Here is a 13842-nt window from a genome sequence, read left to right as displayed (position 1 = left end):
GATTTCTCTTCAAACTTGCCTGGTGTTTAATTGTCAGGAACGGGAGGGAGGAAAGGCATCGGGATTCATGGGCCCTGGCAATTTAGAGCAAGAACAGCCCAACAGGCTAGGCTGCTCCGGGGACAGGACTGTCACCACCCACCCTACAGGTTAGCCCCACTCTGCACTCCCGGCTGGGGTGGGCCTGCGGCAGACAGACTTGAGAGCAGCATGTGAAAGTCTGAACAGCAATGGTGGACATCTGTGGGAAAGACAGGCTCAAGAAGACATGTGAAAGGGGACTGAATAAAGAGAGTCAGACAGGCAGAGGAGCTCATCCAGTCTTGCCCTGAGCTGAGACTTTACCCACCACCTCAGAAGTTAGGGGGAAGCCTGGCCTAGAAAGAAGGGTCTTGGCCAGGGGATGGTGTTGCAGAGCCATAGGTTTCCCCAGAGCTGAATTCTCACACAGGCCTCACTGAGGCCACAGCTGGAAACCTCGAGAACTGGCAGGCCTCTCTGCTGTCTTCAGGTGAGGCACCTGAGCTCAGGGACCCTGCTTCTGCCTCTGCAGGACAGTATTCCCTGGGACAGCATGGAATCTAAGAGCCTGTGGACACAAATGACCACAAAACTTAGAGCTCACAGGCAAACAGAGAAACCCACAATCTATACTGCTCATCTATTGCTGGATTAAACACAACCACCCCCCCCCCCACAAAGCATGCCTCACTTAGCTGCCTGTGTTCTCAGCAGTGATGACAGAAAGCACATGCCCCTCCTCCACTCCCCACAGGGCACCTGATTCATTGTCTGTTGGAATAAAATGCTACCGCTTGGGAGGAGCCAGTGCTGGAGATCTTGTCCCACATGTGTAAGGCCTGGGCTCCATGCCATCACTGCGAGTAAAGAAATATATAAACAAGCACTTTCTGTGGGCCTCACACCCAGCCAAAGAACACACGTGACCCCTGTCATCACATATGGGACTCACAGACAAGGGGAGAACAAAAAGATACATGAAAGAAACTCCAGAGTTAATTTGTTGTTTCTTATTTTGTTGTTTTCATTTTTGGGGGCTGGGTTTTGAACATTTTTTATTTACTTTTGATTTATTTATTTATTTATTGCTTTGTTTATTATGCATATAGTGTTCTGCCAGCATGTATGTCTACATGTCAGAAGTGGGCACCGGGTTTCATTGTTGATGGTGCGAGCCACCATGTGGTTGCTGGGATTTGAACACAGGGCCTCTGAAAGAACAACCATCTTAACCTCTAAGCCTTGTCTCCAGTCCCAAGATTTTCAATCTTAAGATTTCTGTTCTGTTATATTTCTATTTCTGTGCATGAATCTCTGTGTGAAGGGTATTTGCACCTGAGTGCAATGCCTATGGAGACCAGAAGAGGGCATTAGAACCACTAACCCTGGATTCAAGGTGGTTGTCATCCTATGTGGGTCCCAGGAACAGAACTGGGGTCCTCTGCAAGAACAGTGTACTCTTAACACCAGATAGCCCAGGAGCTGAGGTGAGCATACACAGTGCTCAACGGAAAAACACCTGTACACCTAAATAAATTTAAAATTTTAGGGAAAAAAAAAAAAGAAAAGCTAATGAGAAGTGCGGAAGGAGACAGAGGTCAAGTTCAGGTGCCATCTTTGCTCCAAAATCGGATGTGCCAAAGGGGAAGAAGTACCTACGTCTGGGAGCTCCTTGTTGCTAGACACAGATATTTCTCTGGGTCTGTAGCTATGGTTGAGGTCTAGAGTCATGGAAATGCCCCTAGCAGCTGTTGTCTTTTCCTCCTCTCCCCTTCCATGTCCTTCCTTCTTCCTCTGTGGTGGGCACCAAATTCAGGCTAGGGAAGCCTTCTACTTCTGAGCCACAGTTGCAGCCACAGCCACAACCACAGCCTGGCTTGTTTATTTCCCTGCCTGAGAGTGAGTGTGGTGGTTTGAATATGCTCCTATAGGGGACGTTCAGCAGGACACTCACCGTGAGGTGCAGAGTGTCTACCCCGCAGTGGTTGGGCCTTGATGATAGAGAGCCTGGAGATGACAGCAGGTTGCACTGTCTCATTTAAGTCTGGGTAGGTCTTTGTGACTTCTCCCACCCAAGCTCAGTCTTGGGCAAAAGTGACATTGAAACCAGGGTCCCTCAAGCTGTTTGTCTTAGTCTGGGATGAAATTGGGGCAGAGATGGTCACCCTTGGCTTGTCCCCTTACTTCTCTGTCACCCTCGGTGATTCTGTCTCTCATACCTTGCTTTCTCTCTCTTGTCCACCAGTGCCCTTCCCCCACCCCACCCCGATTTTATTTCGGTCTTAGAGAATCGCTAAACCACCCTCTTCAGGGCCTCCCTGAGCCTCAGGCCCTTCCCTTCCTCTGAGCTTGGGGTTGCCTTTGTCCTGAGTATTATGTCCGGGTGTCCGGGAGCTCCAGAACGCTTCCCTTATAAAACTTATAGGCTCTGCCCCATCTGGGCATGAGGACGTGGATTGTGAACGATTTGGGGTGTGCGGATTAGCCAGTGCTGAGTAGAAAGCTCCAAGCTTTGCCCTCCCTTCTCCATGTCCTCCCCTCCCCTCCCCTCCCCTCCCCTCTCCTCTTCTCCCTTTCCCTCCCCACCCCAGCGATAGAGAAAGACACCAGGGTGCATTTTTTTTTAAAGTTTATTTTCCATGCTATAGGGGCGAGTCGTGGGGGCGATGGCTCAGTAGACCCGGGGTTTAGCAGAATCCACGGGCTCCCGCGCCCCAGCCATCTGCACCAGCCGGAGCAGCAGCGCCCGGGCGGGCCCGTCCAGCTGCGTAGCGTTGCTCGGCTCGCGAGCGCGCGTGAGGCGGAGAAAACCCTCGCGGCACTCAGGCTCAGTCACGCAGCTCTCTGAAGGAGAGGCTCTGTGAGCGCAGGCACCCTGAGGTGTGCGCAGCTCCAGGGGCGCCGTCCCAACGCTGCACTCCCACCCTGACACCCCCCACCCCGCCACGTTCCACCCCTCGCCCCCCTTTGTTTTCACACTCCAACCGGGCGTCCCTGACCCTCCCACCTCGCACCCCCATCCCAACCCCCCACACACACACACCTAACGCCCCCGATCCACCCTCCCCATCCTACCCGCACCCCGCGCCCCCGCCCCCACCCCGCCCGTCCTCGTCCGCACCGTCGCTGCAGCAGACGCCCGCGGTGGCGCAGCGGCCCCCGCTCCCGCACGGCTTCTGGCCGGACTGGCAGGGCGAGGGCAGGTAGTTCTCCTCCTGGCAGCGCAGCGCCTCGGCGGTGCCCACGAAGCAGCCCAGCTCGTCGGCGCAGCAGATGTTTGGCCCGAAGCAGCGCCCTTTGCCACCCGGGCCACAGGGGAGGCACTGCGGGGAAGGACATGGATAGGAGAGTGGCGGTGGGAACCGGGGCCACTCTGCTGCTGTCCCGGCCTCGCGCTGCAGGTGCCCTGACGGCTATCCAGGCCGAGACAGCACAGCAGTGAGAGCAGGAGTGGAAATCTAAACTGCTAGGTTATCAGAGAGTCAGTTCTCACTCGGAGCTCTCAAAGTCCTCACCTGTGTTGGCAGTCTCAGCCGGGGCTACAGCGCTTGGGGACCTTGCTCAACTCTGAAATGTCAGTCTCTCAGAGGCTTACTTCTCTGTGTTGGAGTGGTCCTCCTACACAGCCCTAGCCCCTCTTTCCTACTACCTCCCCCCCCACACACATAGAGCACTCTTGCTTCTAGAACGTTCATTCCCTTTCTCTCATTTTCTGACCTTGATCTTACTCCTGCCCCAAGCTGGGCGGCCTCACCTGTCCACCTCCTGTTACATGGGTGGAAGGGACCAAAAAAGAGTGATGTGTGCACGGGCACCTAATGCCTCGAGCCTCCAAAGGAACTCTGTCCTCGGAAGGAGGACTGTGGAAGCTGCCTGCTCCAACTTGTTCAGCAACTCAAAATTGAGCCTGGAGCTGGATCCCCTTAAGCTCTTCCAGAAGGGCAAGACTCACATCTGGACATACAGACAAGAGATTTGGGCAAGAGGTTGGAGTGAGATAAGGGACACACCAATCAGGCATGTGCAGAGCAATGGCCATCTTCTTGTGGCAGGAAGAAGCTGGCACTGGTGGCTAGAAAAGGAGCTGTGAGAGGCTGAGCTGGGTGGGAAAGGCCTTGAATTCAGACTAGAACAGAGCTTTGTATAATCTAGCCAGTTCTGGTGAGCTGACACCCCACCCCTCCCTCAAGAGTTCAGGGGCCTGGGCGCCCAGTTCAACCTGCTCTCGTCCCAAGCCCAGTTATAAGGAAGTATGGTCTCCTTTTCTGGCATATCCCCTACATGGGAACAGTCCCTCATGTGGCTTCCCTGACACCTGGTCCCCTCTCGCCCATTGGAGGAGTTCATCCACTGTGCTACATTGCCTCCTTCCAGGAGCCTCCCCTAAAGTCTGACTTCTCTCACAATTTGTCTCCCTCTCCTAGCCCCTGACCCATTCCTAGGGCACTGCCAGCATCCCTGAAATGGACCACAGTGGTACCTGTCTCAGCTCCGTGTCAGACATGGCCCTCTTGCCGCCTCTCGGGCAGTTCTGGAAGTAGCAGGCAGAGGTGAAGGCCAGGAGGCTCAGGAAGCAAGCACACAGCGTAGCGTTGAGCATTCTGGCGAGCATAGGTGGGCACTGTGTGCAGCGCTGCTCTGCTGGCTCTGTTCTGCTGCCTTGGCGGGCTGTCTATTTATGTCTGCAGGTGTTCCCTAGGAGGCGACAACGTGGCTGCTAACCCCCTCTCCAGTGGCTCCCCAGGAGCCCATAGCCGACAGGTCCCAAGCTGTCAGCAGTGATTCAGGCATCTGGGGACACACGTGGGCCTGTCTGTGCAGAGCATGTTGGAGGAGGGGGCAGGCCAGCGGGCTGTCATTGGCCACAATATGACTGGAGCAACTGTTACAGTGACTGTGGTGCTGTATAGTGTGGGGAGGTGAGCCGATTCAAGGATCACCTGGAAATCATATCTGAGCATCCTAGCTGCTCTCAACGGGCTGTAGGGGTCAACAGGCCCCATCCAGTACAGACTGTCTTGTTAGGAGCAGGGTCAGGACCAAGAGGGGTGGGGCAGACTTGTTAGTTGTGGGGTAGGATGAGTGAGAGGCACCACACATATCAGGTAAGTTTTTGGAAGAAAAGTCCCATTTGCAGCCTCATTGGCCAGCAGCACACAGATTCTAAGGTCTTCCCTGTGCTGGGTGATCTGGCTTCGGGAAGCCCAGGATGTTTCTAGCCCATGCATGCCCCTGTAGAGCCAGGTATGGGGACTCAGGCTCTGAGAATGGGATTCTTAGGGATAGTGCCTGCCTGGTTCCCACTAAAGACATGAATTGGAAGCTACTGAGGGAATGAGAACTGCAGGCTCAGTAATGTGCAAAAATTGTGTGGAGGGTCTGAGCTACTTGGGAAGCTGAGGTGGGAAGGTCAAAAGTTCCAGGCCAGACTGGGTAACTTACTGAGACCCTGTCTCAATATTGAAAACAAAAATAAAAAGAAGAAATCTGGGTGGTGCTGGTGCATGCCTTTGCTCCCAGCACTTAGGAGGCAGAGGCAGATAGATCTCTGTGAGTGCCAGGCCTCCTAGGGCTTCATTGTGAGATCCTGTCTCAAATAAATAAGGCAGAGGGCTGAGGATACAGCTTAGAAATAGTTCTGGATGTAATTTCCAGAACTAAAAAGAGGAAAAAGCTGTGGAGAGAGACCCATGCCCCTAGGCTGGTACCATCTCAGGCCTAAACCAGGAGTGGAAATGGACTGTTGTTCTATGGGAGGAAATGGGAGGAGCCACAGCCAGACATATCCATTCTGAGGAAACAGTTTATTCCTGCCTTTAGGCTGTAAGTCATTTGTTTCTTTCTAAGGCAGTCTACTATAGTCCAAGCTGGCCTTGAACCTACCGTTTAACAGAAGCTGGCTTTGAACTCTTGGTTGTTGTTGTTGTTCAAGATAGGGTTTCTCTGTGTAGCCCTAGCTGTCCTTGAACTAGCTCTGTAGACCAGGCTGACCTTGAACTCACAGAACTCCACCTGGTATCAAAGGCGTGTGCCACCACTGCCCCTCCTGGCTTTGAACTCTTAATCTTTCTATCTCCACCTCTGGAGTGCTAGGATTATAGGCATGTGCCATCACACTCTGCCTTAGTCCTCACAGCGTCCTTTCATTGGCCATCGGAAAACCCTCTGGGTTTGGGCCCAGACTAGCCAGCCCATTCCTTCCAGACTGTGCTCAGGTCAGGGACCTTCCAGCTCACATAGGCTCCTGCTACCTCTCCTGGGTATATTAGTGTTGCTTCAAGGGAGCTCCAGAGAACTGTTTGGCCGCTACCTCACCAAGTACAGTGGGGCCTGGTAGCCAAGGTGGCCTCCCCTACTCAGGCTTTGAGACCAGACCTTTGTGGGGAATAACTGTTAGCACTTGAAGCCTCTGTATGAGGCAACTGATTGGTAGGAAGTATGTTGGCTTCTGTGTTGTGAAGCTTCCTGTCTGGGATGGGTCACTGGGTATCTGATTGCCCACTCAGTTCCAGCATAAAGTAGTGAATCAGGGTAACCTCAGCATAGGTGAGCACTGAGTCACTTAATGTAACAGTGCTTGCGTCATGGTCATGTTACTTGACAGCGGCATTGTATTATTAATGTCCTCATTAAGAGAGAAGATGTTGTTTTCCGGAGTGAACAGCTTCCTTGGCCAGAAGAAACCTTCTTCTCCCACTTATGGATGAGAATAAGCTTTGAGTAGACTGTCATCCTGTTCAGTTGTGAGGCAGGCTACTGCAGGGGGTGGGGGTGGGGTGGGGGGGAGCAGATGCCTGGCTCAGGCCTGTCGTGTGGCCTTGTCCCCAGTTTACCCTCTCTACACTTTAGTTCCAAATTATTTGAAAGCTGATGGGGCAAGATTGAAAGACACAAGTCCTGGGACCAGTTGGGGAATGTCCAGGGCCCTTGATCAGCCCTATCTACCAGAGCTGTCATTCTAAGGCCCTTGGATGATCCTATGCTCTGTCCACAAGCATGGATGTCAGAGGTCCACTAGACCTACTCTCCGCCTTCTCAGTGTCTCTGCTGGCTAGAGAAGGTCCCGTGAGTACGCTGGCTCTTTTCATCTCAGACCCCCGACCCCTGCCCCACCCCACGTGCTGAATGGATTGCCACGTCTTCTACATTTCCCTTGGCTTATTTTTCCCAAATAACTGGGTTTTTGTTGTTGTTGTTGTTGTTGTTTTGAGACAGGGTCTTATTCTATAGCTCTGGCTGGACTGGAAATCTCTAAGAAGAGCAGGCTAGCCTCAAACTCACAGCCTACTTCTGCTTTGGGAGTGTTGCCATTAAAGATACTAGCCATCGTGTCTGTCCTGTTGTGTGCCATTCTTATCCAAAAGTCAGTATTTCCTCTGTAACCCCCTCCACTCAGATTCCCACCCAAACCAGCCTACCGCCATTTATTATGGTCACACAGTGTGCTGCCATTTTGGTGGGCCCATCCATCTCAATCTCACATGGCCTCTCTTGCATGGTGAAACCTTTGTCTTTTTTACAACACTTACTTCAATTGGTTCCCCTGACATACTTTCTTGGCTCTTGCTTCACATTGGCTTCCACACTGGAACCATCCCAAGACTTGGTATTGTGTCCCTTCCTTTCTCTTCTTCCTGGGGTATTTTTATACTTTTTACAAACCAATGATGCCCCAGATCATGTCTTCATTTTGAGCATTTTAGAAAGGCCCAATGATGGTTCCCATTGGCCTGGAATCTGGCCTTATGACTTAACATAGTCTGGTCTAACTCGTGGTTTTCTTCCAGGTTTCCAATCTTCAGTGATATCACCATTCAAATAGCCTCACCTCCCACACTGCCCTGATGTGCCCACGTCTGTAAGTCCACATGAGTACAGGAGCACAGAGTGCAGAAGCATCAGTCCTTGGAGCTGGAGTTCCAGGCAGTTGTGAGCCACTGCCCCGAGTGCTAGGTACCAAGCTGGTCCTTTGCAAGAGCAGGATGCAGTCATATCTCTCCAGCCCCTCATGCCTTTTACCTTCTCTAACTTGGGTCTGTGTTGATGGTACACAGCTGGTTAATACCTCCCTTACCCTGAAGTTCCTCCCTCCCTCCCTCCCTGCCCCCTCCACCTGTACCTCTCTTTCTGTGGTTGTGTGCATGTGGGTATGTTTGCATTCTTTCTAGAATGAAAGCAGCCCTCAGACATGAAGGACACCATTATTTGTGTTTCCTGCTCTCCTAGGAGATTTTGTCAAATGGTGGGCTTTTCAATTCTAGAAAGAATGGAGGGAGGGTGGGAAGCCCTAGGGACCAGCCTTAGCTCTCCAAGGCATTGCTGTGTGACCTTGGGCAAGTCAAACTCGTTTCCAAGGTTACTTACGTGATGTAGCAGCCCACTTCCCACTGTAGACAGGTACGTGCAGCACCGTCTACCCATGAACTTGCTCTGTAGCTGAATCTGGCCCTGATCCCCTTGCCTCCACCGCCCCCTGCTCTGGGATTTCAGGCATGAGCCACCATGCCCAGTTTCACTGAGGGCTAAGAAAATCAGGTGAGGTGTTCTAGGTTAGGGCATTCAGTTGTTCTGTCTTGTCTTATTGTTTGTTTTTCAAGAAGGGGTTTCTGTGTAGCCTTGGCTGTCCTGGAACAGGTCATTCTATAGACCAGATCTGCCTACCTGTGCTGTGATTAAAGACATGTACCACCACCACCCATTCTGTCTTGTCTTTTTAAGACAGGATCTCTTTCTTGCCATCATGGAACACTTTGTGTAGACCAAGCTGCTTTGAATTTCATAGAGATCCCCCTGCCTCTACCTCCAGAGTTCTGGAATTAAAGGCCAGGGTCACCAGGTCAGATGACAATGCTTGTTCCGTTTTAAAATCCTGTGTGGTGGGTGCTGGACAGAGAACTAAGCAGTTAAGCACTCTTCAAGAAGATTCAGGTTCTGTTTCCAGCAAACTTGTGATGGCTCACAATGGTCTGTAACTTCATTTCCAGGGAATCTAGTGTCCTCTGCTGACCTCTGTGAGCATCAGACATGCCATGGTGCAGACATACATGCAAACAACACTCATACACATAAAAATAAAAACTACTAAATCTTTAAAAGCTCAGTTGGGCAGTGGTGGCAGGCTCTGAGCTGGAGGCTACCCTTCCCTACAGAGCTAGTTCCAAGAGAGTCAGAACTACACAGAGAAACCCTGTCTTGAAAACAACAACAACAAAAATTTAACTCAGTACAGAGACAAGTTGGGTAGATTCACAGTTCTGGCTCTGGTGGCTTGCTGCGCTTGACAGGGACAAGGGCCCCTCTTTGTGAGGTGTGGGAAGAATCAGCCCTGTCCTTCTGCCAATACAGGCAGCCATGCAAAGAGGCAAGAAACACCGCTGGGTGAAGAGAAAGCTCACAGGGAAAACAAGAGGCCTTCAGGGTTGTAGAAGAGCTGCGACCTAGGTCGAACACAAATTGTGCGTGCGGCTTAGCTGGCCTGAGGCACACAGTGCCCTGACTTCTGGGACACATGAGACATCGGACCCGGCATCACTCAGCACCATCACTGCAGGAGAGGTTTGGGAGAGAGGTTGCACAATGCTGGGCCCCAGGCCTGCAGATCCAGGCTGGACACTTAGGGGGCCTGCTGCTGGAGTCCTCCTGTGCTCTCAGCTCCTCTTCAAAGGGGAAGTCACTGAGTAGGTGGTAGGCTACCTGCCCACAGTGTGGAGACTGCAGTCCTTGGGAAGGGCAGAGGGCACAAACTCGAAGGATACACGGCTTGCAAGGGTCTGAAGCCAGATCCAGGAATGTGTGTGTGGATGCCTACCTGTGTGTGAGTGGGGGGGGGGTATGTGTATGCATGCATCTGTGTCAGCGTTTGGTATGTGTACGTGTGTGTGCGTGCGCTTGGATTACAGGCATGTGCCACCCACCACTCTGGGCTTCACACACAGGTGTCATTAGAGTATGTGGCAGTCTTTTTACCCAATTCACATGAAACCCCTCTTCTTAGAAAGCTCAGCACCAAACTTGAGTTGCATGCCCAAGAATACAAAGGCAAGGCGGCAAATGCTTTTCATCCCAGCACTAAAGATGCAGAGCAGATGGAGCTACATAAATTCAAGGCCTGGTCTACAGAACAAGTTCCAGACTAACCAGGGTCAGAGGATGAGGCCCCTACTGAAAACCTCCACAGTTGACTAAGCCCTGAAGGCATTTTACTCAAATGTTATTTTTGAGGGGCTGGCCACTGAACTCAGAGTGGTGTTGTTACATGTTCAAAATGAAGTTCCCAGGAAAGCCTTACCTGTGTTAGAATTCTACAGCACACATGGCTAAAACTTTTGTGAATGTGGAGAGATGGAATGTTCTGAGTTCAAAGCCAACACCATGGCTCTCTTTAGCTCCACACCCCTGCCCCCCACAGTAGCTATCCATTGACAGCGTCTTTGTTTAACCAGCATCCATTCTAGTGACTGAGTGCCATGGCTCAGAAACACAAATTTAGATTACTCTCAAAGCTGTTGTCTAAGCATGGTAGCGTTTTAAGAAGGTTTTTTGTTAATTACTATTATGTGTGTGTATGATGTGTGTATGGTGGAGGTGTGCACATGGAACCCAGAAAACAACTTTATGGAGTCATTCTTTCCTTCCACCCTCATGGACTCTGGGGACCAAACTCAGGTCATCAGGCAAGCACTTTGCCATTGAAACCACCTTAACTGCCCTCATGAGGGTTTTATAGTAACAGAACAAAGCCATAAATCAAGATACTTAAAAACTCTTTGGTTGGATGTGGGGCATGGTGGCGCTCGCCTTTAATCCCAGCATTCGGGAGGCAGAGGCAGGCAGATCTCTCTGAGTTAGAGGCCAGCCTGGTCTACAGAGTGAGTGCCAGGACAGGCTCCAAAGCTACACAGAGAAACTCTGTCTCAAAAAACAAAAACAAACAACAACAACAACAACAACAAAGCGTGTGCCACCATGCCATGTCCTTGTGTACAGGGTTTTAAAACAGAACGTATTTATTGCCCATATTGGTGCCTTTCACAACTTTAATCCCAGCACTTGGGAGGCAGAGGCAGGTTGACCTCTGAGTTTTAGGTGTACATAGTGAGTTTCAGGCTGTCCAGGGCTGTAGAATGATACCCTGTGTCCAAAACAAAAACAAAAACAAAAACAAAACAATGGTTGCAGCCTCAGCTTCTGGAAGCAGAGCTGGAACATCTGGGCTGGGCCACACCCCAATCTCCCTCTGGGTTCCTAAGAGGGAACTCTGAGGGTTCAGGCAGGTTAGTTCATTTCCATCGTCTCATTATAGGTGACCTCTGAGACATCACAGGCACACGCGTGTGGCCCAGCATCTCATTTCCCCTGTTGCTCATGCTTTCCTTCCCCTCTTCCGTCTCAGGGGCAAAGCTCCTCTGTCTGAGCTCATCCCCTGAGTGAGAGGGAGGAAGGCAGGTGAAAGGGGTTCTCTCTGGAGGCCCCAGGCTTTCAAGACAAGCTAATTACAGACTTCCTAATTAATAAGCCATGGGGTTGCATTTCATCAGCTGAGTCATAACTAATGTCTGGGTCTCACTCTGGGCCCAAAGAGAGGACACCAAGAAGCAAGGCGGGGGGAGGGCGTCTTAGGAGGTAGAAGCCAGCTTGGGTCTGCTGTCTAATCCATTTGATGGTCTGCATTTACTCTTCTAATTTTTTTAACTTATTTTTAATGTACTTGTATATGTGTGTGTCCTAGTCTTGTGAAGGCAGGTAGGTGCCTGAAGAGGCATTGGATCTCCAGGCTGGAATTACAGGTGTTTTTGAGTCACCTGACATGGGTTCTGGGAGCTGAATCCAGGTCCTGGGGAAGAGCGATGAGTGCTCTTACCCACTGGGGTTCTCTCTCCAGACTCCTGCCCTCCCCCCTTTCAGACTCATTAATGTACTTTATGTATATGAGCATTTTTCTGGCATATATGTCTGTGTACCACATGTATGCTTGGTGCCCACAGAGGTCAGAAGAGGGCTTCAGATCCCCTGGAACTGGAGTTAACTGCTGAGCCCTTTCTCCAGCTTTCCCCAACCTGCTTTTTGAGACAAGAGTCTCGATCTGTAGCCCTAGCTGGCCTGGAATTTGCTATGCAGACCAAGCTGGCCTTGAATTCACAGAGATCTGCTTGCCTTAAAGCCAGTTGCCACAATGCCTGACATGTCTTTTCTTTATTAAAGCCCAGTTCTTCCCACCAGTTGGGAATCATCCCAATCCACCCTTCTTTCTTAGTCATGAATTATTTCTGGGACTGCTGCCTCCCAATCTCTCTGGCCCTCATGCCTTAATTTCACCAAGGGCCACACAAAGTTCATTGGGCATCAGATCGCATATACTTCTGTCATGCAGTTTCTCTGCCAGACTTCTTGTCTCCGGCCACATGTATCACACACGTGGAGTCTCCATGAAGCACAAGCCTCATCAGGATCCCGACACCCCCTACTCCTGGATGCAATCTAAGAATCTTCTCACATTTTCCTCCCAGTGACTGCACGGTGGGTACTCTTCCATTCACACCTAGAGCCCCAGGAGATGGACCCACTTGCATGAGGCCTGAAGCCGATTCTACAGAGTGTTTTCCTTTTTGTTTTTTTTTTTTTTTTTTGTTTTTTGTTTTTTGTTTTTTTTGAGACAGGGTTTCTCTGTAGCTTTGGAGGCTGTCCTGGAACTCATTCTGTAGACCAAGCGGGCCTTAAGCTCACAGAGATCTGCCTGCCTCTGCCTCCAGAGTGCTGGGATTAAAGGCCACCTGGCTCTACAGAGCATCTATTTAGGGAAGCATTTTTAATTTTTGCACCAAGAGGTGTAACGGGAGAAACCCCAAATCTGTGCTGTGGGTGGGCCATGTGCTTGCTTTCTGTGCTTAAGCTCTGCTGTGCTTCTTCAGGTGGAGGGTCCTGTGGATTAGTGGTTCTCAACCTGGGGGTCACCCAAGACCATAGGAAAACACAGATATTTACATTCCAATTCATATAACATAGAATTAGTTATGAAGTAGCAATGAAAATAATATTATTGTTGGGGTCACCACAACATGAGGAATTATTAAAGGGTATTAAAGGGTCGAAGAATAGGAAGGTTGAGAAACCGCTGCTGTAGACCCTGTGCCAATGTCTTTCACCAGATCAGTGCAGGCTGGGATCTATGGAGACTACTCAAATACGGCAACGGAGCAGGTCACATTACCTCACATGGCTGCATCTCATTTTGCTCCCAAACCTAGAGTTGTGTTGATTAAATAATTCATATAAAGCATCCAGCACAGAACCCAGGACATCCCCCTCAGCACGTGTGCGTGTGCGTGTGCGTGTGTGTGTGTGTGTGTGTGTGTGTGTGTGTGAGAGAGAGAGAGAGAGAGAGAGAGAGAGAGAGAGAGAGAGAGAGAAATCAAACCCAGGGAAGTACCACAGCCCTCTTTTAGCATTTTAATGCAAAGCTTCTTTAAAACATGGATGCCCTTCAAGGTATTCATAACTTCCTAAGTAATAAATGTAAATCCTACATGCCACCTGTTTGAGTCTACAGTCTGGATGGAGGTAGTTCCTCCACAGGGTAACATGGCTCCCCAGTCCCCAAAGGACCAGCTCAAGCTGCCTACACTGCTTTCTGGTAGAACAAAAAGTTTATAAAAGTTTTTGGCTTTTTATTCTCATTTTTAAAAATTTATTTTATGTGTATGAGTGTTTTGCCTACAGGTGTATATATCTGTGCACTATTTTTGTGCCTTGTGACCCCAAAGGCCAGAAGAGGATACTGAGTCGCCCTGGAACTGGAGTAACTGTAGATGGTTGTGAGCCACC

General features: G+C 50.5%; 1 protein-coding gene across 1 annotated transcript; it reads right to left on the bottom strand.

The window, feature by feature from the left end:
- Window positions 1-2692: 2692 nt before the first annotated feature.
- On the bottom strand, window positions 2693-4633 carry LOC113836353 (vasopressin-neurophysin 2-copeptin). Its single transcript, XM_027420979.2, has 3 exons — window positions 4502-4633; window positions 3143-3344; window positions 2693-2865 (listed from the first exon to the last, which is right to left on the bottom strand). The coding sequence occupies exons 1-3, from the start codon at window positions 4631-4633 to the stop codon at window positions 2693-2695; spliced, it is 507 nt and encodes a 168-aa protein (XP_027276780.1).
- Between the last annotated feature and the right edge of the window lie 9209 nt (window positions 4634-13842).

Source organism: Cricetulus griseus, chromosome 6 (genome assembly GCF_003668045.3).
Source record: "Cricetulus griseus strain 17A/GY chromosome 6, alternate assembly CriGri-PICRH-1.0, whole genome shotgun sequence".
In the NCBI taxonomy this organism is placed as follows: domain Eukaryota; kingdom Metazoa; phylum Chordata; class Mammalia; order Rodentia; family Cricetidae; genus Cricetulus; species Cricetulus griseus.
The sequence above is the reverse complement of the archived record's forward strand: the minus strand, read 5'-3'. Positions and strand labels throughout refer to the sequence as shown.

What these genes read in the sequence shown, in the direction of transcription:
- LOC113836353 (XM_027420979.2), bottom strand. Translation starts at nt 4,633, where the DNA reads ATGCTCGCCAGAATGCTCAACGCTACGCTGTGTGCTTGCTTCCTGAGC. An exon ending in CTGACACGGAGCTGAGACAG is followed by an intron (nt 3,345 to 4,501) that starts GTACCACTGTGG and finishes CCTTCCCCGCAG; the next exon opens with TGCCTCCCCTGTGGCCCGGG. An exon ending in GGGCGTCTGCTGCAGCGACG is followed by an intron (nt 2,866 to 3,142) that starts GTGCGGACGAGG and finishes CCTCTCCTTCAG; the next exon opens with AGAGCTGCGTGACTGAGCCT.